Below are 24405 nucleotides of genomic sequence, written 5' to 3'. Positions count from 1 at the left end.
ATTAATGCCCCCCTAATCATAACTTATGGAACCAGTTCCCGCCCAGTTATATCTGTCTTGTTCTCTCTGTGTGAAGTTATTGTCTACAGATTGTGAACATGCATTTTATTGGTGATTCTCTTCCTTTAGAGAAATGACAAATCTACACCACGGCTTTTGTTGGGAAGGTGCAGACTTCTTCCCAGCAGCCTGTGTAAAAATCTGTCTTCCCCCCCCACCCCCAGCACTCAGTTTGCAATTTGGTGCTCCCTTCCCTAGCAACTTCCCCCCACTGCCAGTAAAGACAGCTGCAATCAGGCAACTGCTATAAGAACCTATGGAACTGTATCGGTGATACCATTGATGATAAGGGCCATTATAAGTTTTTCATGTCTTTATGCTTTCTAAAACCTTTGTTACACTGAAGATTTAACTTGCAATGGGGATTGAAAAAAGCAAAGCAACATTTTTTTTTTCCCAGGGAGGCAATTTAATTAGACTAGGAGAGAAAAACAGGATGGTGGAAGCTTTTCATCATATTCCCTCACTTTTGCCATCATTATTTATTTTGTTTTGCTTTTTAATTATTAGTTGCATTTCTAGTTCAATATTTAAGTATCAAACCAGTTAAAAACAATATTCAAACACCGTCTTTGAGTCTTTGTTGCTGACCCTGGATCAAATTTGGGAAAAAAATAAGGCTAAATGGAATTTCCCTGCCATTAGTTTCCCTTCTGAACAATCTATGCATTCTATAGAGGCCTCTGCCCAGAATTTCTTTCATGTATAGCTGCTGCTTCATCTTTCAGTGGTGTCTTCTCCAGTATCATTGTTGGTGAAGAAACATGGCAGTTCAAACCTAACACATGGAAAGATATCATACAAAGAATAGCAATAGCACTTAGACTTATATACCGCTCCATAATGCTTTACAGTCCTCTCTAAGCGATTTACAAAGTCAGCACATTGCCCCCAACAATCTGGGTCCTCCTCATTTTACTGACCATAGAAAGGATGGAAGGCTGAGTCAACCTCATGCTGGTCAGGATTGAACTTTTGGCAGTGGGCAGAATTACCGTGCAATACTACATTCCAACCACTGCACCACCATGGCTCTTACCGAGGTGCCTAGGACAGCATCACATAATTTGGAAAGCATTTTTTGAGATAACGCCCAGGACCCCTCTCTCTTTCACTCAGAAGCTGCTGAGATCAAGTTTCAGAAAATACAGGTGGCCAGAAGCAAGTAAAGATAGTCCTTGACTTACGACCACAAATGGAACCCAAAATGTATGTTGCTAAGCGAGACAGTTCGGTGAACTTTGCACCAATTTGCAACTCTCTTTTTGCCACAGTTGTTAAGTTGTTAATTACTGCAATTGTTAAGTGAATCTGGTTTCCCCATGGACTTAGGTCAAAAAAAGCTGATCACACCCCAGGACATGGCAATTGTCATAAATATATGCCATTTGCCAAGTGTCCGAATGTTGATCACATGGCCATGGGGGTGCTGCAATGGTCATAAGTGTGAAAAACGGTCATAAATCCCATTTTTCAGTGCCGTTGTAACTTCAAGCTGTCACTACCCGAAGGGTTCTATGTTGAGGACTACCTGTAATTCTTGCAGTAACTGAGAATACATATAGCTCAGGATTGAATTTTTGCACTTGTTTTCTTCTTCTTTGAGATCCTTCATGGCCATGCTGGTAACACCAGTTATTTGACCAGTTGCTGAAAAGGCAAGATTTTTATTGCGGGATAAATTATTTGGAGAAAGAAGGCAGAAGAAAAGGAAACAAAACACCTGTTGATGTTGAGGAGCACATAAGGCTAGAAAGATATGCATTTAGTCAGCCACCTAATTTCAGGAGAAGATCTGCCAACTAAGGAGCAAATTCTAAGGGTTAAGGCCAAGCTTCTTCTGCAACTGCTGGATTGAGGTCAAACCTTGGCATCAGCTGATAGGATATTCCAATCTAGATTCTGCTTTTCCCAAACTACAAAACTCAGTTTTGACAATTCCACTCCCTCCCCCGTCTGATAAAATGTACAAGTAGTCCTTGACTTACAACAGTGATGGTTCAGAGTTACAATGGCACTGAAAAATATGAATTACAACTGTTTTTCACAACTTTTGCGGCATCCCCAAGATCAAGTCATCAAAATTCGGATGCTTGGCAACTGTTTCATAGTTATGACCGTTGCTGTGTCCCAGGGTCACGTGGTCATCTTTTGCGACTTTCCGACCAGCAAAGTCAACGGGGGAAGCTAGGATCACCTCCCTACTGATTGCAACCAAGCTATAATGCAATCTATGGTTTTGCACGAGCGCTGCAACTTTCCCTAAGGGGGATTCTGCTCACCATTGTCACTCCTGAGAGGTTGACACATTGCTTTTAGATATAGTAGACTCACCTGCACATGCTGCACACAAAGCACTTGGGATGGTACGTCCGGCCCAAGGCTGAGATAACCTCTCCAGTGATGAAGTCTTGGCAGCTGTCACAGCGGGTGCCATAGAGCTGCTGGTAGTCGTGAGTGCAGATGTATTCCCCATTTTTAAAGAAGAAGCCAGACTGAGCTAGGTCACAGCCACACACTACAGAGGGGAAAGTACATGCAGAGATAGAAAAGTCAGTCCTTTCATCTCTTCAAATAGGCACCTTTCTCTTAAAAACAAACAAACAGACGCTTCTTAAAGTACCATCATAAGAATGGGGTGTCCGGATCATGCCAAAAGCCTTGTTTGTCAATCAAAGGGGAGACAATTAAGAGACTGTAGAGATTCTCAATCATCCAGATCATGGTTGTCCCAAAGGTGTTTTTTCAGGAGGCAACTGGACTTTCTTGTTTTCTTTTTTTGAAGACGTTTCGCTTCTCATCCAAGAAGCTTCTTCAGCTCTGACAGAAGGATGGGAATGGAAGGAATTATATTCCTTGCAGACAGCTGGTCATTTGCATCATTTTAGAGGGACTTTTAGCTATACAATTTGGGATGAACACTCTTTGAATGGTGTGGGAGTAGGAATGGATTTCCAAAGGGAAAAAAAATTGCAGGAACCAGGAGCACTACTCAGGTGATCCTGAGGACACATATAAATCCTCAAGTGCTTTAACTACCCTCTAAAACAGGGGTGTCAAACTTGCATGTCATGGCGGCATCATCTGACGTATCATGACTTTTTTTCCCCTTTGCTAAACTGGACATGAGTGTGGCCAGGACGTGACCTATCCGGCCTGTGGGCTGGAAGTTTGACACCCCCTGCTCTAAAAGGATGCAAATTATCAACTGTCTGCAAGGAATATAAATCCTTCCATTCCCCACTATCCTGTTAGAGCTGAAGAAGCTTCTTGGATGAGAAGCAAAACATCTTCAAAAGAAAAAACAAGTAAGTCCAGTTGCCTCTTGAAAAAAGCACCTTTTGGACATTTAGGTGTTAAACCCTGCCCGCCTGCATAGCCATGGAGAATGGCTCCACATTTTGTTACAGTAATTTTATTGGCAACAACCCCATTGCTTTTTCCTAAATATAAAAGTTGTGTTTCTTACACAAAACATACTAACGGAAAACACCTCGAAGGTCTTTTAATCTGACCCCCAGCTAAAGCAGGAGACCCTGTACCATTTCAGATGAAAGGTTGTCCAATCTCTTCTTTAAAATCTCCAGTGTTGGAGCACCCAAAACATCACTTCTTAAGAAGACCAAATATAGGAGGACCAGCTGTGCTTAGGAATTCCCATTAGCCAGTCCAAAGCTGACTTCATTCTTATATCTATGACCCCTGGCTTCCAGGTCATTTCTAATCTCAACTCAATGTACTTGGTCATTCATTTTGCAAATCGAAATGGCTTAAATGTGTCTGCAGAATCACCTCCTTTCAACTCAGCCTATTCACGCTCTCTGGTATCTAAATATTAGATAAAGCTGCCTGAAGGGGGATTATCTGAAGCAGCCACCTGTTTTTTATCCCCATCGCTGACACCTGAGGCTTGACTAGTGCTGGTATGCGAGAGGGTCTTTCTGTGGCTCGACTTTGGCAGGCCCTGCCTCAGGAAATCCTTTGGCTTCTCTCTGATGACAATCTCCCTGATCAAGCTTGAAAGCTTTTCTGCTCCAGCATGCCTTCAGCCAGTTTCTGCCTCCTGGTCTGTCAGTTCCATCTTTGCTATCCAAATTACATTTTTCTGCTCTCTGTTTTGGTTTATTGACTTTTTCATGTACATATTTGCTGCGGTTGTCAAGGGCCACAGTGTGTGTGTGTGATCACATTATGCAATGCTTTCCTAAAGTGAGGGTGTGTCTAATGAGTGCTTATGTGTAGGAGACAGTGCAAAACAATCTTTAGAAAACAAGTTGGGCAGGAAGCCACCCAGAATAATTACGGAGGTACAAGGCTTCTTTGGTAGCCTCGCTGCCCACTCTGGATGACTGGCACTGGGCAGTGTGATCTGAGTATACTGATGAACTCTGTTTGTGGATGGTCCATCTGGTGTGTTAAAAGTGCATCAGTGTTCTCTGATGCACAGGTCACTAGTAGATACAAGTGCCTGAACCAGTTTTCAGTCTCTCTGCAGTAACAAGACTCCAAGTCACCTGAGCAAATCAATTTCTTGAATAGGGAGAGTCAACTTCCTTCCTCCTTCTTTCCTTCCTTCCTTCTTTCCTTCCTCCTTTCCTTCTGCCACCCTACCCAGCCAAGCAGTATCTTCTCATCCAGTGGTGGGATTCAATTTTTTTTTACTACGGGTTCTGTGGTTGTGGCTTGGTGGGTGTGGCAGGGGAAGGACACTGTAAAATCTCAAGTCAGAGGTGGTATTTGCCGGTTCTCCAAACTACTCAAAATTTCCGCTACCGGTTCTTCAGAACTTGTCAGAACCTGATGAATACCACCTCTGTTCTCATCCCCAATTCCTTCCCCCTATAAACTCTAGGAGGGCAAGATACTTCTCGCGGTCCTCTAAGATGCCACCATTGTGTTGTTAGCACCGTGCAATGAAAATAAGGCAAGGATAGTGGAGTTGATGGGAAGGGAAATTTCTGCTGAGAGAAAGCCTGGCCTGGGGAATTGTTTATGAGACTTGGTGCATGATGGCAACAAGAAATGCCCTTTTTGATTGACTACAAGCAGACAGGTTGAGAGGCTGAGTATGCTAGCAGAGGAGCTACTGGTGTATTGGATCTTTAATGGCAACTGGTGAGAAATACATTGAGTGGGCTTCTTGTCTTTTGAGAGACCTTGACTTATAATTCCCCAGTGGGGCAAGAGAGAGAAACAAACTGGCAATGCAGTGAAGAAATGGCTCAATTACTACACTCATGTGCCATGACCCACTGGAAGACAGATAGTCTGAGAAGTAGTTTTTGAAGTGCTTTGCCATTTTACAGACAAGCTTGCCTCAATTTACCGCTGTCGTTCAGTAGTCTCCAGTACGTCCAATTGCCAGCGAGCATACATTTGGGAAGTTTACTCCCATTAGATCTGGAAAACCCAAACTGGGATAAGTTCCTGAACAATTTTGGAGTGGGAGGGGGAAGACTACATTATTTTTCAAGCATGGCTTCCTGGGAAAAAGACAAATGGGACCAAGGTAAAGCAATAACAGGAACATGACAAATGCTGAATTTAATTTTAAAAAACAGAGGTCATTCATTTTCATCCCACACCTACATGCTGCTTCTTACCTTGCCTTTAATTCTTTGCATTTTTCATCTCTCTCCTTTCAATGATCTGATTAGCTTCATCCAACTGCAACTTTCACAATCTCCCCATTCCTCTCAATCCATTCAGTCATCTTTGATATATGCAACATGCAATCTGATCCTCATTGACCAAAACATCTCCATATACTTGGTTGGTATACAATCCCGAACTAATTCTTAAGGTTACTCTTCTTGTGTTTTGCTACATAATCGCCATTGCATTCTATTTGTTTTTATGTTTTCTCCTGACATACCTAATACTGATTTCCATATGACAAACCTGACCGAAGTACATTCTTACTTACATGCAGATACTTTCATTTTTCACATTTCATTCATCTCACATTATCAGACATGTTCTGTAAATCAATATTCGTACATTCCCACATTCATGCACTTCTTCTGCTAAGGAACAAAAAATAACAGTCTAACACCTACTGTCTGGCATAAATCCACACAACACATCCCAAACTTTGCTATTTCCCTTTTGAGCTCTTTTGACTAGAATTCTGATAAACAACTTCCAGGTGTGCTAAACAAACTAATTTCCCTGTAGTTCATTTTTATTACTGCTCCCTTTGTGTCAGAGAACAATAATGGCATCCCTTCTATTGTCAGGCACAAATATAGTACACACAGATACGCATGTTGTGTGCAGCCGTTCCATAACATTCGTACACCTAGTCCTTGGCTTATGTCCACTCATTCAGTGACCATTACAGTTACGGTTGAAAGAAATGGATGTATGACCGAATCTAGAAGCTCTGGCTATTGTAGCAGCTCCATGGTCATGTGATTACAATCCAAATGCTCAGATTCTCGTCTTGCAAATTATAAGCTTGCAGACAGTGCTGGCTTATCCCAGGCAAATTCAATGGGAAGCACAAGTCGCTCCAGTAAGTCACTCTTGCTTTTTCTTCTGCCTGTAGCACTATCACCTCACCCCCATTGACCCTCTCAAACTTTTTCCAGGCCTCTCCTGACTTGCAAACAGCCTGCACCGGTCTTCCCAGCCCCTTTCCCCAGCCTCTGAATTGTATCTAGACTGCACTGGCCTTACCCAACCCCTGCGGCCCTCTCAGGCTCCTCACCTGGGACTCATTTCGTGACATGTGCATCTTGAAGTTTTACAGCAGCAGCCGAGACTGCCATTGCCAAATGATATGGTCACGTGACATTCAGTGATGGGATTCATTTTTTTTTTACTACCGGTTCTGTGGGCGTGGCTTGGTGGGCGTGGCAGAGGAAGGATACTGTAAAATTTCCAGTCAGAGGTGGTATTTGCCGGTTCTCTGAACTACTCAAAATTTCCTCTTCTGGTTCTCCAGATCTGGTCAGAACCTGCTGAATACCACCTCTAATGACATTGTGCTCTATGGCTGCATTGCTTAGCAATGGCAATCCAGGTCCCAATTGCCATTACAACCCATGCATCTCAGAGGTGGAATTGATACCATATTATTGGTATCTTAGATTTCTCCAATTAGCTATACCATTTTTCAATATTTTCACAGCATTTACGCCAGTGGTGGGATTCAATATTTTTTACTACCGGTTCTGTGGACGTGGCTTGGTGAGCGTGGCAGGGAAAGGATACTGTAAAATCTCCAGCTAGAGGTGGTATTTGCTGGTTCTCCAGTCTATTTAAAATTTCCACTACCAGTTCTCCAGAACTGTTCAGAACCTGCTGAATACCACCTCTGATTTACGCTTTTCTTTTCATTGTTTTTTTCCCCTCAGGCATTAATATTTAATAGCATTTCTTTCGGACCCATTTTTTTTAATATGCAACTACTTTTCTCATACGTATCTCTATAATACTTCTGGTATTCTTTCATTTTCATCCCAAATCATTTAAAGCATTTTTGTTTTTGATACCACTTATCCTGCTCAATGCTCTTTGTTTACCCTCATAAATAATTCCAAAATAATGTTAAAATTTCATCAAAGAGTCAAATTGATCTAGTGGTTAAGGCATGAGGCTGGAAACCAGGAGAGTGTGAGTTCTAGTCCTGCCTTAGGAATGAAAGCCAGCTGGGTGACTTTGGGCTAGTGATTAGTCATTCTCTCTCAGCCCAACCACTACACAGGATTGCTGTTGTAGGAAAAATAGGAGGAAGAAGGTGTATTGGATCTGTTCACTGCCTGGAGTTATTTGTAAAAATAATAAAGGTGGGATTAAATAATATTTTAAAAAAAACCAATTTGCATTTTCTTTGCCTCTTTCAATCGTTATCTTCTCCTTCTTCTCTGATTGCAACTATATTTTCTCTCCATACCCATTATTCAACACCTCTCTCTTACTTTTTGCAGCAATCTTCATTCATTCTTTTTTTTTCTTCACCTCTATCACTTCATCATTCCACCAAGCATCCTTTTCTTTATTTCCCATTAGGGAATAAGGATTTCCTTTGGCTTTGGAAGCAAATAAAGAAGGCTGCCAAGTTCTCTCCTGGTGGTTCTAAGTCTCTTTTGAAGCTGGAGATGGGCTAAACTCTTTGTCTAACAAAATAATCAAGACCAAACTTCATAATCAGCACCAAACTCCAGGGAGCTGGAGACATACACTTTTCCTGTGATGTTCTGAAAGCTGGCAGAATCAATAGAGTCTAGGAAGATGAGAACATCCTGATTTGCTTGAATTTTTTTTCATACATAAATTATCCCTGCAATTCCCAGTGCTGTACATCCTTATAGGGGGCGACTTTAACGCCCGATTGGGAGTCCAAGTTCCCCCATCAATTGAGGCACTCTACTCCCAAGAAACCCTCCAGGCCATAGGACACCTGATTTCAGCCAGACATTCTAAGGATGAATTAACAAATTTTGCTGGCATTCAGTTAGCCCTTTTAGCAGCCCAACACAATAAGATAATTCTTAATGGGAGTACCCTAGTGATCTAGCTGGTGAGTTTACTTTGAGTTCCTCACGTGGGAGTAGTGTTATTGATTTTGTGCTGGTATCCCAGCTTCTTAGAAAGGCAGTCCGTGCTTTTTATGTGGACTGCCTTACGGAGAGTGACCACTACCCCCTGGTTACAATCATTGGGCTTTCCTCAAATATACATCTCCCTAGGGGTCCCCAGATATTAGATCCCTATGTGGCCTCATATACAAGGAGGATCAAATGGTCTTCTAATACTGAAAGAAAGTTTCACTCCTTTTTATCATCTTTGGAGTGTCTCAGCTTATACAATCAGGCACGAACAAGTAGTGGCCCAGGGACAATCTCAGCCTTTGAATCACTAATTAATAGTGTTCAAAGGGAGCTAGGAGCTGTCTGTAGGCCAAGTGGTCCATATCATTCAAGAAGTAATTCTTGGTTTGATAGAGTGTCTGATGCTCAGGAACCAGATTAATCGGGTTTACCTGTTCTATCGTAATCAAGGGGATAAATGCCCACCAGAGGACTACTATCGCTTGAAGCGGGAGTATAAAGGACTAATTGCTAAGAAAAAGAAAGCTAAAGAGAGAGAGAAGTCGGATCTACTTCTCTCCACCCAGCAGAAGAACACTCGATTATTTTGGCAAATTGTTGCCAGCTCCTTGCCGGGTCATCAAGAACTCCCTCTCTGCTGTATTTCCAACAGAAATTGGGAAAACCATTTCTTGGCAATTTTCCAGGTGCCAACAATTTCGACCGTGCTTGGGCCACAGCTTCCTCCTGCAGTTCCTGACTGGCAACCCGTGACTCATGCTGAGATTACCGAGTTTATCTCCGAACTCAAGTCAGGCAAAGCCCCAGGCCCTGATGCTATACACCCTGATCTGCTAAAATCCAATCCCGAGTGGTGGATTCCTCTCTTAGCAAGACTCTTCACGCATATCAATACCTCTGGAAGGATCTCTACCTCCTGGAGCTTAGCAATTATTGTTCCAGTTTTTAAACGAGGAAATAGGAACAATCCAGCCGACTATCGCCCCATAAGCCTGCTCTCCATTATTGGAAAACTGTATGCTAAATATCTCACTTGGGTTGAGGAGTCCAATATTATTGGTGCTGAACAGATTGGGTTTAAAGCAGGCTGTGCCACACTGGACCATTGCTTTGTCTTAGCGCACCTGGTCAATAAATATACTACCATACCAGGTGGCAAACTTTTTACTGCTTTTATCGACCTAAAGTCAGCGTTTGACTCAGTCCCTAGGGGACTGTTGTGGTCAAAACTGCTCAAAAGTTCTATCGATAGATGTCTTCTGTTCCTAATTAGATCCTTGTACAACCAGACCTCTAGTCAGGTCAGGTGTGGTTTGCAGGGAGAACTTTCTAATCCTATCCCGATTAAGAACGGAGTAAGGCAGGGTTGTGTTCTGGCTCCTCTTTTGTTTAATTTATTCTTATCTGACTTGGCCTTTCACATTGGACGTATTGAGTTCCATGCCCCAAAGCTGTCAACTACGAAGATCCTGCTTCTCCTTTATGCTGATGATGAGGCCCTCCTTTCATTGTCAAGGCCAGGTCTGAAAAGATTACTTTCTGCATTTGGGTCTTACTGTGCTGAGAACCACTTGTCCATTAATTATGACAAATCCAAAGTATTGGTGTTCTCCAGAGCCTGGAAATCGTATAATTGGGCTATCAATAGTAATGCTGTTAAGCAGGTTTTCCATTTTAAGTATTTAGGTATTCAATTTCAGAACACCGGTGCTTGGACTAGACATCGAACCCAGGTGCTGAATTCAGCCTCCTGTAGTCACCAGCAGACTTTAAGATTTTTTTATACCCAAGGAGGCCAGTTTATTCCTTCTGCTCATGCGTATTTACAAAACCAAAACTTTGGCTCAAACTCTTTACGGAATTCCCATATGGATATGGGGCTTCAAGGATTGTATTGAAAGAACCCAGGCTGTCTTTCTTCGAAAACTTCTGGGTCTTCCTCCTTGTGTTGGTTTTGCTCCGATGTACCTGGAACTGGGCACTCGATCAGTCGAATGTATGGCGTGGATTAACACCATAAATGGTGGTTTCAGGTGCTCTTTCTGGCAGTTACTGGTAGCTACCTCTCCCTGGTGTTTGCTGACTCTCATATTTCTTGTTGGGAGAGGGAGCTGATGAAGAAATTACACCTGCTAGGTTTTACGGGGGATGCCCTGGGAGATTATGGCCTTAAGGACGCCCAATTTAGGGTAGTCCAATGGCTTGTGGACATTGATTTGCAATATCTATGAGCCAGAGCTAACAAAACTTTCTCCCCTCTGATCTTCAGCCAATTTAATAATTACGGACTGAGGATGGCTTCCTATTTTTACACTCTAACCATTCCCAAGTATAGAAGAGCTTTCTTCCTAGCTCACTTTAATGTCTTGCCCTCAGCACTACTGGATGGGCGATTTAAGAGGCTCCCGATTAACGAGCGGCTATGCCCCTGTGACAGAGCTGAGGTTGAAACTGTGGACCATGTCCTTTTATATTGCCCTATGTATAATGCAGGCAGATCTAAGTTACTGTCTCTTCTTGAAACAGACCCTTCTAGACCCAATGTTAGTAATTTGTTCTTATATTGTCTAGGGGATGGCTCCTCATACATCACTGCTCAGGTTTCCATTTTTTTTTAAGAGCTGTAACCATCAGAGGAGAACACTGTAATTCCCCTTAGCCAAGTGGTGATCAATTGTTCATGATTAATTTTCCCATGTTCTTCTTTTGTTGTACTTGTGTTTTGGTCTGTGACCGCAAATAAAGTATTATTATTATCCCTGTACTGCTAAGATAAGTTGTTTTGTATAGACTTCCCTGGTTGCAAGTCAATGAATCAATCCAGATATTGTCCTTGGCCTGAAGTATGGACTAGGAACTCATACAGCTGCAATATGACATGCTGTTTCTTTTTTCATCTGTTGTTCATCTTTCTCCCTGGAAGCTAGATAAATAGGATGATAATATTGTCCCACAAGTAGGCTACAGTGGAGTTTAAGTATATGTGGGTGGGGTGGTCTTTCATGTTGAAGGAAATGTTTATTAGTTAGATTCTCTGGGCTCTAGCATATTACTTAAAAATGACTGCAGAAATAGATTGCTTCAATGAAAGTCCCACTCACAACCACAGAAGACTGATTTTGGGAGATGGGTGTGTTTATATATTCGAATAAGTAATATGCCCCCTATGATGCCACAACAGTGATAATAATTCTATGTCCCTCTAATAAGGAAGACTTCTTTTATTAACTATTCTCTGCATCCTTTTTATAATTATGATTAAGTGGTAAGCTATTGTGAATGTGCATGCAACATAAAAAATCATACCTGGGTTTCTCTAGCAGCTTTAAACTGTTGTTGATCTCTTCATTTACTATGGTTTGTTTATTGAATATTTGCAGAAGATTCTCTGAATGAGATCACATTTACTTTCCAAGTTGAATACACCAACTCGGAAAAAAAATGCTAGCAATACATTTTTTTTAAGTGTTGCAAAAGGCTGTTGTGATGACCCAGAGTGTAACACAAATGTAACAAATGTAACAAAATCCAAAACGTAAATAAATGTCCTTTAATGCCTCCAACTTGGCCCCACTGTTCAATAATACTCAGTTGGAGATAAAACATACTCAAAAATAGTCTTCAAAAGAAAACTATACAGTCTGAATTTAATGAGCAGATAGAGGTGAAATAAAAAAACCAAACAAACTACAATGATGAAATTTCCACAATGGAGCAGGAGAAGTATTTACTAAATTCAAGGAGATAACAAAGCACAGTCCAAAATACTTCAGACGAAAATAAAACACGCTTTGTTTCCAACGTTTGCCAGTACGCAGGTCCAAACTCTTATTCAGTTCTCACACCTGCAGCCCATGAAGAGGATCAAGGCCCTTTCCTCCTGAGGAGACCATGTCTCTCCCTTATCCTCTCCTCCCTGCGTGCCCTAGGATGGATAGGGGATGGACCTGGGTCCTCCTCTGACTGCTCAACTGGCCTCTGCCCTTCCCCAGCTTCCTCCACAACCTCCGGAGCCACACTTCCACTCCCTGTAGGCTGTTCCTCCTCTCCCTGAGAGTCAGTCTCCACCAGAGGCATGACAGCTGTTTCTTAAAAAGGGATAAAAAATGATTTGGTATATGAACAAATGTTCTTTGGAGCTACTTTCTTCATGGGCTTGGCATGTAAAAGTTCCAGTGCACTTAATTCGTTCCCACTTGGTTAATTTTTTGATCCACGCAAGTTTGTTCATTGCATTCAAACATGCTTTGTAATTCTAATCTAAAATCTTCTTTACATCAGCCTGCATTCTTTCTCATCACAATTAAAATAACTTGTACCTACTCTTTGGTGGTTTGGAAAGATAATATACAATTAGATCTCAGTTTCAGTGGCTGTTCTGGATCACTGCGGAAAACTTGGGCAATACATAAACACCTGGTATTACAAATAATCAATTGCATGATCTTGTTTTCTGAGATACATTGGGTAGGTGGTTGGGAATGCTTGAATTGCTTTCTATTATATAGAAGTCCCAGATTAAGGTTCTAAAGATCCCAGGAGGAGGAGGAGGAGGTGGTGGCAAAGATCAAAGAAATATGCTCATGTACATAGTAGGTCAAAAAATCCTAGTTTGACAGACTGGCTGTGGCCCTCTTCTTATTTGTCAGCAAACAGCAGGAGGAAGAGTTATGGCATGATGGAAAAGCAGGTGTCTTTCTATTTATAGGGCAAGACAGCCTGGGATTTCTGAATGGAGACTTTGTAGGTGGCCAGTCAGTTGATGGGAGTTCTATTATGTCCTAGAATAACTTGCTAATCACCTTTAACTGAATTTCCTTGGGTAGTTCTGACTTGATATAGAGGCGGACACAAAATGTTTATGAGCCACAACTTCCTGATTGTCCTAAAGATTTAAATATGAGAAAACGTCATGAAATCACACAGAAAGGCTATTTTTTGCCCTTGTTTATAATTTAATTGCAAAAACATCTAGGAAGGTTTGGACTGAATTCCTTGGGCATCTGAAAATAAATTGGATATATTGTTCAATTACATAAAACCCCCATGCAAAAACAATTCCTGTGCAACGATTTTAGAATGTGCTGTGCAGCTTGTATATGAAAATGGCACTTCAAATCATATATATTTGGTTAATATCCCTTTTAAACAACATTTGGCTGGTATTTTAAATAGTCATTTCTTGTGTTTTATGTAATAGTATAATTAAGTTGAATTCATTTTCAAACTATCCCTGTGGAAGGAGTTTTGTTCCGAAATGCATTTCGTATTTTTTACATTGCATAAAATAATGAATAAAAAGAGAACAAAAAACGTTTTGTTTTCCTATGAGGCCTCTCCTTTTCTGAATATTTACTTAATAACTAAGAACACCTTGTTCTTTTTTCAGCATAAATACCGAAACAGCCTGCAGGATCAAATAGACATTACTTTGCTTATTTAAGTGAATTGTTACTGTTCATGCCTATTTTATATTTTAAGAAGCAATACCGTGGTTCTATGCTTCTTTGCTTGTTTTTCACCTAGCTTTTCATGTACTACCAGTAGTTCATGTCCTCATTTTCCTGCTGTGAAGCTTTGACTGACAGGATCCACATGTGATGCTGCATACAAAAGTCTTGGCTATCTTTGGAATTCTTCCCCATTGTCCTGTTTCCCATTATTTGGGATAATTTTCAACTGCCACAAGTGATCCTGAACCTATTTGGAAACTAAATTACCTTTTGCTGAAAACTGAATGTTGTGAATTACTAAATTATGTCCCTGCCTAACTGATGGAAGGGTGAGTGGGAGGAGTAAAGCAAAGAAGTCAAAAAATTAAACCCAGAACAGATGTGAGTGGACTCCTTATTGCATTTATTTGAAACAGCTGTTCTAATGGTAGTAACCAGTTCTATAAAGTGTACAACATGAATTATAAGAGTTCCATCCCTCTCCCAATTCACCACTTCTGTTACTTTAACAAAATAGTGAGTTTTTTTCACATTAAATAGCACTTGTTGTGTCTATCATCAATCAACACAATGGCCTGTACCAACACACAAATACACATTTATTTGAAATGATCTCTCTGCCTGTTAGAGAATAAACAGTGGGGAACCTAAGGCCCTGCAGATATTTGGGAACTGCAGTTTCTAGTATCCCTCCCAACCTTTCATGTGGTCTGGAGATGCTAGAAGTTGCATTTAGGTCTAGAGTCACAAGTTCTCTGTGTATGTGAGAAAGAGACAGAGAAACTGTAGAACTGATCTTGGACATAAGGAAAAGATTGAACAAGCTGTTAATGGGGGACTTGAAGAAAAGATTAAATAGATCTGATGAAAAAGAATGTGTATAGAAAGAAGGCCAAAGTAATCCCACCTTGATTTGTTTATTACATGGTGGAACAAATGTGAACAGGTCTTTCAAGATTGATATCAGAAATTTCAGGACATCATTCTTAGTATAGTTTTTATTATTAGATTAACAGGCATGACTTTCTCTAAAATATCTTTGAAATTACACATTGGTGAAGATCTTTAGACTTCTATTAAAAATCTCTAGGTAAATTCATGAAAATACCAGGGTTGAAGCTTTAGGAATGAGTAATAGACCATGTTTAAATGCACATCTCCCATTTTAATCAAGAACCTTCTCACTTTTCCTAATCCCAGGTTCCTCCTTTTCGAATTTCTATGCTCTATCAACTCCACCTATATACTGACCTATATTATAGCTAAAGGAACTTGTTTATCGGCATTCTACAACTGCTCAGGGACATTAAATTTAGTTTGCACTAAACTGTTCTTCTTTCTAATCATAACACCAAGTTTTCAGGACTAACACGAACATTTGGGTTAAAATGTTTTAACTGCATATTTTTTGAATTGTAAGTCACTCTGAGTAATTGATTAACATGGGTGGCTGTAGGAATGGAATTGAATACATACATACATACATACATACATACATACATACATACATACATACATACATACATCATAAATCTCTGTCTCTTTCTCTTTGCTCACTAAATGGACCTACTGGCATCATATACTTTAAATAGGATCACAATCCTGTCTCAGCTTGGAGCAACATGGAACACTTACCCTGGCATGTGAAACATCTGATGTGGAAGTGATTGTTCTGGACACGCACCACCTCGCCTTTACAAGTATCTCCACAGCGATAGCATTGAATTATGGTGGGACGACCCCCAGAGTTGTAGGGGTTTTGTTGAAAAGGAACTGCTGGTGAAAGTAAAACATACAGCTTATTAGTGTGGCAGAAGAGGGGGTATATCCAAAGACAACTGACAATTTATTTTGTTGACTATTTTGCTATTTGCTCTTTACCCATACATACATATACATACAAATGTAATTATACTCTTAATCACGTCTTCCTTCAAATGTTGCCTGTAATGAAACTGATTTCCAGTCCATCAAAAGCCATCTCCCCTAGTGACTTACAGCTTATCATAGCATCACCCAGTCATCACTGAAATGACAGAAAACCTGCCCCCATTGCAATTATTTTGGCACAATGATAGTTGGAGGAATCTAGCAGGTTGCTACAAGTGACTAATGAGGACATTATCTAGGAGAAGGAGGAGCTGCCCTTTGTTTCAAGGAATAGCTCAGAAAAAACAGAGGCAGAAGTTAGTTGCGGACGGAGGAGCAAACACTGGAAGCAGTTTAAGTATTTTGGCTATTGTAAATAAACTCTTGTTTAGCTCGAAGTCTCCCAAGCCATGTTACAAAGAACAAACATTCCCCACCACTTCTTCATAAACTGAGGCTGGGAAGAACACTTGTTGAGAGTTATTTCAAGGACCGTCATTTGACATGTATTTCTGTTTCTTGGAAAAATAAAAGGATCAAGAAGATATCTTGTGTGAGGATTGCCTGCTTGAGGAGGTCTTAAATTTTCTTGGGATTCACACAGCAGATACCAGGGACTGATTTGTTAAGGTTAGTTCCACTAGACCTGAAAATTCTTCAGAAAAATGTCTCTCTGGGTATCTATGTCACAGAGCGAGAAGAGAAAAGTAAGCTGTTGGTTTTAGAAAGTCCCAAGAGAATTGGCTGAGAGTTAAGCTTTTATGTTTCTTTTCTCCTGTAGTTTGCTCAGTAACCTCTGCTGCAGATTACTAGAGCCCTCTCAAAATGACCAAACCATGCTCTTGAGAGTACAGCATCAATGCTAATTCCATTCTATTAGTTGAAAAGGAGAAAAACCCTTGTGATCAAGAGAGACTGTTTGCAGACATCTGAGGACAAGGCAGCCTGTTGAAAGCCTCAGAAACTTTCTTTTTCTGACGCACACAGGAAGTACTTTCAGTCTAGCAATCCTAGCAATTCCAGTCAATGGTTTTTGTGCAGCTAGTTCATCTTTTTCTCCTAACAAGTTAATTTTTAATGTGTGGTAAAGGAAAAAAGGGAGAAAGAAAATGATGGGAAATATTGGAAGGTTATAAATGGGAGATGATAACTGAATCTCATAAGTGAGTCAGGAAATGAGATAAGCTCACATATTCCTTGGTGAGATCTATGTGCCTCAGCTAGAGAGGGGAAGTGCTTAGCCTTCAAAAACCTATTAAGAAAAGGGAAAAAAAAGACACAATTCACCACTTGGTGGTGGAGGGGGCTGGCTTTTGTGCCTGTGCATCTTCAATCATGTCACGGGCATTAACCAATAGGTGCCCAGAACTGTATAGCACACAAAGTACCAGCAACTGCGACAAAAATGCTTCCTTGGGAAATTAAGTGTGCATTTCCAGTGACAAAATACTGCAGTGCGATTGCAGAATAATGCACGATACATACACCAAACATATTTCCTTTGGAAAACATGTTTGGCTTTTCTAAGGCAAATTCTGTTCATTGCCTGGAAATCAACTGTAGTTTAAATTTTCCTTCCTTTCGGTCTCCACACTAGGCTGTTTGCTTTGCCTGCCTTATCTTTCTGTCCTCTGATCTCTCAATATGTTCCTTCCTGACCCCTCTGTTTTTCCAAGATCCTCAAACTGCAGGTAACCCATGGTCTCCTGCACCTTTAAATGAATAACAGAATAACAAAGTTGGAAGAGACTTTAGAGGTCTTGTAGTCCAACCCCCTACTCAAGCAGGAAACCCTTACATCATTTTGCACCAATAGCAATAACACTTAGACTTATATACCGCTTCATAGTGTTTTACAGCCCTCTCTAAGGTTTATAGAGTCAGCCTATTGCCCCCAACAATTTGGATCCTCATTTTACCCACCTCAGAAGGATGGAAGGAAGGATGGAAGGCTGAGTCAACCTTGAGCTGCACTCTAATCACTGCACCACCAAGGCTCCAACACTGGAAGTTTTCAAAAAGATGTTGGATAGCCATTTGTCTGAAGTGGTGTAGGGTTTCCTGCCTAGGCAGGGGGTTGGACTAGAAGACCTCCAAGGTTCCTTCCAACTGTTATTCTATTCAATTCTATTCAATTCTATTCAATTCTATTCTATTCTATTCTATTCTATTCTATATATATATGCATATATGTGTATATGTATAATATTTAGGAAGTGAACTGCATGGTTGAAAGTTTAAACTGAATGTCAAGTAAGGCTCTGGTTCTTATTGTATGAAAACATGTGCTTATACTAGTGAAGACAAGATCAGCCTATGGGAACTGCTTGATATCACTGCTCAATATCAAATGGTCATTCCCAAGTTCAGCATGAAAACTAGAAATTCTGGTGAGATTTCTCTTCCTATATTTAACCTACATCGTTTCCTTAATCTCCAACTGTATTCCAGCAGCTTCCTCTTCCTCCTTTTCCGGGATATGGCACCACTGTACTTCATATTATTATATCAGGAAAATCCAGTAAAAAGGTAAGTAGCATTAGGGAATATATAGGATGTGAATTGAGGGGGACGAAGGAAAGGGAAGGAAGGAGAGAGAGAAGGAGAAAAAGGAAAAAAACAAACCAGAATGCCATTAAAGCATGCTGGTTTATTCTTGCCCTGGATAGGTGTGCTTATAAATTTACCTTATTACAGTGAACACATTCATTCTGGTTTTGCAACAAACATGAATAGGACTTAGATGGGATCTATGCTTATTATTAATGTTAACTGCTTGTTACTTTATTTTAAATTGAATTCAGTTATCCTTGTCAGTCACATATTCTCACCATGGATATTTTCATTTTTGAAATTAGTATTTACTGTTCTTTTAAATTGCTATTGTAAACTACTGGAACTCCGTGAACATTTCAGTAGTATACATATGTGGTAAATAAGTATGTTCATTTGTTGTAAAGACTACTTAGTTGCTTTATCTTCTCATATGAAACTTTGCTATATATTGAGCATGTAGACCAAGAGTGTCAAACTTGCAACAACACGTCGTCACGTGATGTATTGCAACTTTCACTAAACCGGGGTGGGCTTGGTCAGTGCATGATACATCTGGCCCAAGGGCTGCGAATTTGATACCCATGATGTAGACAATGTTTCCCTTGTCACAGCACCGTTACAATCAAGTCTTCCCTTCTAGTACAATTGCAGTTTATTTATTTATAGAATAAATTAATTACAACTTAATTCTGCTATCTCTCTGGAATAAACCATAGCAAAATCATGGTGGGATTATGGGTATGCATGTGTGTGTTTATGGCGCAATCATATATAATTGTATATATATTTGCTGCATGAAATGCTGATACAATGGACTATTAAGAACAGAATCATATAGTGCAGCATCAAAGTGTCTGGAATGCCTGTGGCAAACAATTTGTTTTTTGAAATGGAAGGTCTATCTAGGGCATCATTTTGCATATTCAGTGTCCTAGAGGCATGATGGCTGCCTTAAACTGGTACATGAACAAATGCAAGATGTGTGACTTTTTTTTAAAAAAAACTATAAAAACATTAACCCAGCACCAGCGTAACAGAAATGGCTGCTGAAAAAGAAATCTATAAACTCATTGTGCCCGACTTAAATCAATTAATCACCTGGTACAGAAGTGTAATTCAAGAGAACACAAAGTAGCTTAAAAAAGAAATCAGAATAGACTGAAAAGAGACATAACAACATATTGGATTATAGCTGTTTCGGTTAGAATTGCTTCATGTAGCTACAATAGAATCCAACTTAGGACCCCATGTCCTGAACTAGATGAATGTAAACATGTGGGTGTAAATTAAAGTGTGATTTAAAAAAACAATGGGTAGTAGATGGAGTACAAGGGCTAAACTGCATGAAGCAGTATGCCCACAGTATGCAGCTACCTTTCTGATTTTTATTTATCTATTACAGAGATAGATGAGATAAACTATTATTCTTATATCAAATGCAGAGGGCCTGGCTATTGGCAAGGATTAGGAAAGTTGCCATCCAAAACAATTTCAAAGTTGTTTACCCCAGTAACACTGCAAGCAAGAAGAGCGAGATCCTGTCCAGAGGAAAAACCTCTGTCCGCAAATAGGAAATGTGTCTGCCTCTCCAGCCCCACACAAATCATTATCCTTAGAAAAGGGAGGAGCAATGCAATGCATATTTCCTTTTATTTTTGAGCAGTCAAACAGAGTTTTGCAAAGGAAGTAGCTGGAGAAACAGGTGTCTCTCTTACAGATGTGCAGTGGTTTTAATTAGGATAGAATACTCTGCACTTACAACTACCAGAAGCAACAAGAAAGACAGTGGCATAGTGTTTGTTTAATGTTTCATGTCGTTTAGCTCTGAGCGATACAAAAGACAGGAAGAAGCGATTTGGTTATTATAATCTTTACCAGCTTTTCATATGACTACAGTATGGAAAATCAATTTAGGAAGAGGCATGTGTTCTGAAAAATTGTTTTAAAATCTTTTAAATAATCACACCCGCTCTTTTGATTTCCCAAGCATTCCTCATCCGTCACACATTTCAAAGCTGTCTTCACTTTGGAGTTCCACGAGGATGCAGAAAAATGAAAGCACCAGAACCCCATCAGGAATACCTAACTGTAAACTTACCCCACCTCCCAAGCAGGCAACCCACTTTATAATTCTGTCCCTGGATGAAGCCTTGGCATCTGAGTTATCTGCTCTCACAGCGGTGAAGCCGGATCTAATTAACTACCTGTAATTAATTTTTGTGAAGTGCTTGGAAGAAGCACTTGATGATGCGATAGGCATGCCGAATAATCTGTGTCCTGGGATTATTTGTGGCAGATTTAATGCACATCATGCAGATGAAGGGTGAAAAAGGGAGTATTTTTTAAAAACAAAGCACACTATATATACTGCAAATATGAGGACAATGGGGTATATGCTGCAGCTTTTTCTTATATATACCTTTGATATATATATATATATTTCTTATATATACCTTCTTATATATACCTTTGGACAAGTCCCTGTGGTTTCTTGGCAACATTTTCAGAAGTAGTTTGCCATTGCCTCTTTTTAGAGCTGCGTAAGAGTGACTAGCCCAAGGTCACCCAACTGGATTTGTGCTCAGGTGGTACTAGAACTCATAGTCTTCCAATGTCTAGTGCACTGTTAAACTCCCGGCTATGCCCACACCCAGTTTAGCGAAGGGGGAAAGAGTCCCGATATGTCATGCCGTGACATGAGTTTGACACCCCTGGTTTAGTATGATTCCTTTAAACATTATACTAACGTGGCTCTCCTGTGGTTAATGTAATTACACTGAGTTTACCTGAAAGGAAGGCTATGTTTTTCCTAAAATAAATTGTCTTTAAGGTAATGTGTTATCACTGTGATTATGGTAATAAAGCTAATAAATCTTTTTTGGTCTAATTGCTCTCTTTTTCCTAGGGAAATAAAAGGAAGGTTCACATTAAATTCAGGATTGGCTTCTTTTTGAGTAAATACAACATTTACTTCTATACCTGCCTTGTAATTTTCCAGAAGATTTATTCTCCTGAAAAGGAAGTTTTTTTCTTCCTTCTGTCCTATACTTGAGGATTTATTTATTTTTTTGGAGTTAATTTTATAGGTGGAGTTGGTGAAGGGTGCCAAATGGTGCCAGTCATGATTGGTCAGAGCATTTATTTGACTCATCACATGTTATTAAAGCTTATTTAAACCAGCCACATCATTTCCAGAATTGAGGCTGTTGTGGAGAGTCATTTAATTCTGCCATGTGATCTTGAAAATAGATGCTGCTGCCTTTCATTAGACAAACAGGTGTTGCATTTGTACTCATTTGTGATTGCAAGTAGTTAGGAATCAAATATGAAGAATGCATAACCCAACGCCTGATGTTTCCATTTTATATTACTGCCACATCTTTCCATCACTGTGAAATCTTCCTAGCTGTACATACTTCCTAGTCAGTGGAAGCTCAGGGAAGGAGTGCCCCATGGTGTCTGTCTTTCCATAGAATTTGAGACTTGAGAATATAGAGACTTGCAGACCTCTGCAGAGGGGATTCTTCTATGAAATGTAAGTCATCCCCATCTCTTGGCTAACTTGTAAAAGAATTCTTGCAAGGATCTCACACACCATACAAATATCTTCAAAACTTTCTTTTTCTTTGGATGAAATTTCAAAAGCAACCTGAATGTGAATTGGCAAGAAAAATACAAAATATTTTTTTCTAGACAGCACTGTGTTATGTAGCAATAGCAATAGCACTTAGACTTATATACCACTTCACAGTTAACAGAGACAGCATATTGCTCCCAACAATCTGGGTTCTCATTTTATCAACCTCAGAAGGATAGAAGGCTGAGTCAGGATCAAACTCCAGGCTGTGAGCAGGGTTAGCCTCCAATCCTGCATTCTAACCACTGTGCCACCAGGGTTCTTTTTATGCCAAGCTATGCCCATACATTTATCAATATGTGGCACATTATTACTATGTCCATTGATGTATATCTATTAGTAATAGGAGGTAACATAACCCACCAGGAACCCACCAGCAAAAGGGTATTGGATGTGTGATAGCCTGTTCTGACTTTTTTGGTAAGCGATCTGCCAATCTTGATCACTCTTGGGTATACAGTCTAAAGGATAAAGTCTTCTTCAGGGAAAATGTAACTTCTAGGGACTTTTTGGTAGAAGAACCATTGTTTGCATCTAGGATATTGTGTTCAACTTCCTATTCAATCCTGCAGCCTTAGTATTCCCTGGATGTATTAGTATCCCCAAACAACAATAACCAGGTCCAGCCCTGCTTAGTTTCAAAGTCCAGACAAGATCAGTCAGGTGCACCATCTGCGGAAACACACGGAAGACCCGTTTCATAACTATTCTTTCCATTGCTTTCATTTAATGATGGAAGCCGGAGCTAATGAATGATTAATCACATCAATTCCAACCCATTTTCTGCAGTAATTGGCCTGTAAATCATCCTTTTAGGAAAATCCACATTGCATGGCAGTTGCTAAGTCCAAGATACATGCAGCAGTATACAAGCCAGAATGGTTCTAGAAGCTGATAAAGGTCCACCCTAGGTAGATATAGAAGAGGAAGTGTTTCAAAGAAGCCAGGGTAAAAAATGCCAGCTTTCCCATAGCCCATTAAAACATTTATAATCTTCTCACCTGGCCTTCGATATAAATGTAAATTGCACAAGGATAATTCCCTTTGAAGTTTAGAAATGTCGTTCACTTAGAACAAATCCATCCTTTTCCTTTTTTCAATCATCAGGACATTCTGCTGTCTAAGCTAAGGACAAAATGCCCACCCAACTGTCTTACCTCATTTAGATGTTGATAAGTCTAGTATTTTTGCCTTATACCAACCCTAATGGTAATAGAACAGTTTCCATCACTGTACCTAAGGGAGATAGACCAGGTTGTTGGGGTTTCTCCTCCAACATCTTCTCAGTACTCACAGTCTTCTCTGCTTACTGCCTACAGGTAGTCTTCAAGGTGTGATCTTAATGAAGCCTTCCCATCATGTTGTTACTTGTAACAGTCCTAAAATGGGCCATAAGTCAAGGACTACTCTACTTATTTTTCAAAGAAGTACATTGGTAATTGTGATGTATAAGCAGAAGAACACACCCACAAGGGCAAAATCTGGCCAGTCTGGCTGCCTATATGGCAAATTATTCATTATTCAGTCAGGAGTCTTGCTCAATTATTGCCAATAGTGACCTGCTAAGAGAAAATGACTACATAGCTCTTTGATAATTATTGAGAAAACTGACCTATCCAATGGGGCAAAAACAAATTGTTGGCTTAAGAGGGAGAATGGTAGGAATTTGTGAAGAGGGAGGACTAAGTGGAAAAGATGATAGGATGATAACATCACCATCTCCTGTCTATCTAATAGTAGGATGGACCCGCCCTCCTTTTATGCTATAATCATGACAGCTAACATTCTGCCTGGATGTCCAGTGTCTCCCTATCTAACTTTCTCTTTTCTCCCCTTTAAACATAAAGAGCTTGCCTACTGTAAAGCACCCAACTTTTAGCATTGACTTGTATCAATGATACCCCTCCCTAGCCCCATTGAGACAATAAAAGGCTAATTCACCTTTCGGTCAATAGGTATGACAATGTGGGCCTGCTTTGTTTGTTTTGATTTTTGATGATTGGCCATGCCCACAAGACCACCATTTGTCTGTGGATAAAATTAAAGTTTAAAAATGTATATATTTACTTAGAAGCCATAATTAGTTGCATCCCCTTTTATCAAAGAGGACTTAAATAGGTCAGTGCTCCAACCAGTCAAAGAGGCTACTACATAATTTAGATTACTAATCACTTAAATGCAGTCTATCTTCATGTTCTATGTTGATGTCCCTTTGATCTACACCACCATTTATATCAGAACATGTATTCTGTGTTTTATTTGGTTTTGCTTA

At 40.1% G+C, this 24405-nt stretch overlaps 1 protein-coding gene across 8 annotated transcripts in view; it reads right to left on the bottom strand.

Moving 5' to 3' along the window:
- The window catches only part of ABLIM3 (actin binding LIM protein family member 3), a 172859-nt gene that overhangs the window by 65537 nt on the left and 82917 nt on the right, over positions 1-24405 (bottom strand). For 7 of the 8 annotated variants that reach the window (XM_087955460.1, XM_087955453.1, XM_087955455.1 and 4 more), the window contains exons 2-3: positions 15707-15847; positions 2395-2578 (exon numbers count right to left, since the gene is read on the bottom strand). In XM_087955460.1, coding sequence (XP_087811586.1) covers positions 2395-2578; positions 15707-15847 — 325 coding nt within the window. The remainder of the gene's footprint in view (positions 1-2394; positions 2579-15706; positions 15848-24405) is intronic. The other variant, XM_087955454.1, reaches the window with a different exon arrangement.

Source organism: Notechis scutatus, chromosome 2, assembly GCF_049901735.1.
Source record: "Notechis scutatus isolate UNSWTSFEM ecotype Mainland chromosome 2, rNotScu1.2, whole genome shotgun sequence".
Classification (NCBI taxonomy): domain Eukaryota; kingdom Metazoa; phylum Chordata; class Lepidosauria; order Squamata; family Elapidae; genus Notechis; species Notechis scutatus.
This window is presented reverse-complemented; position numbering and strand designations above follow the sequence as displayed.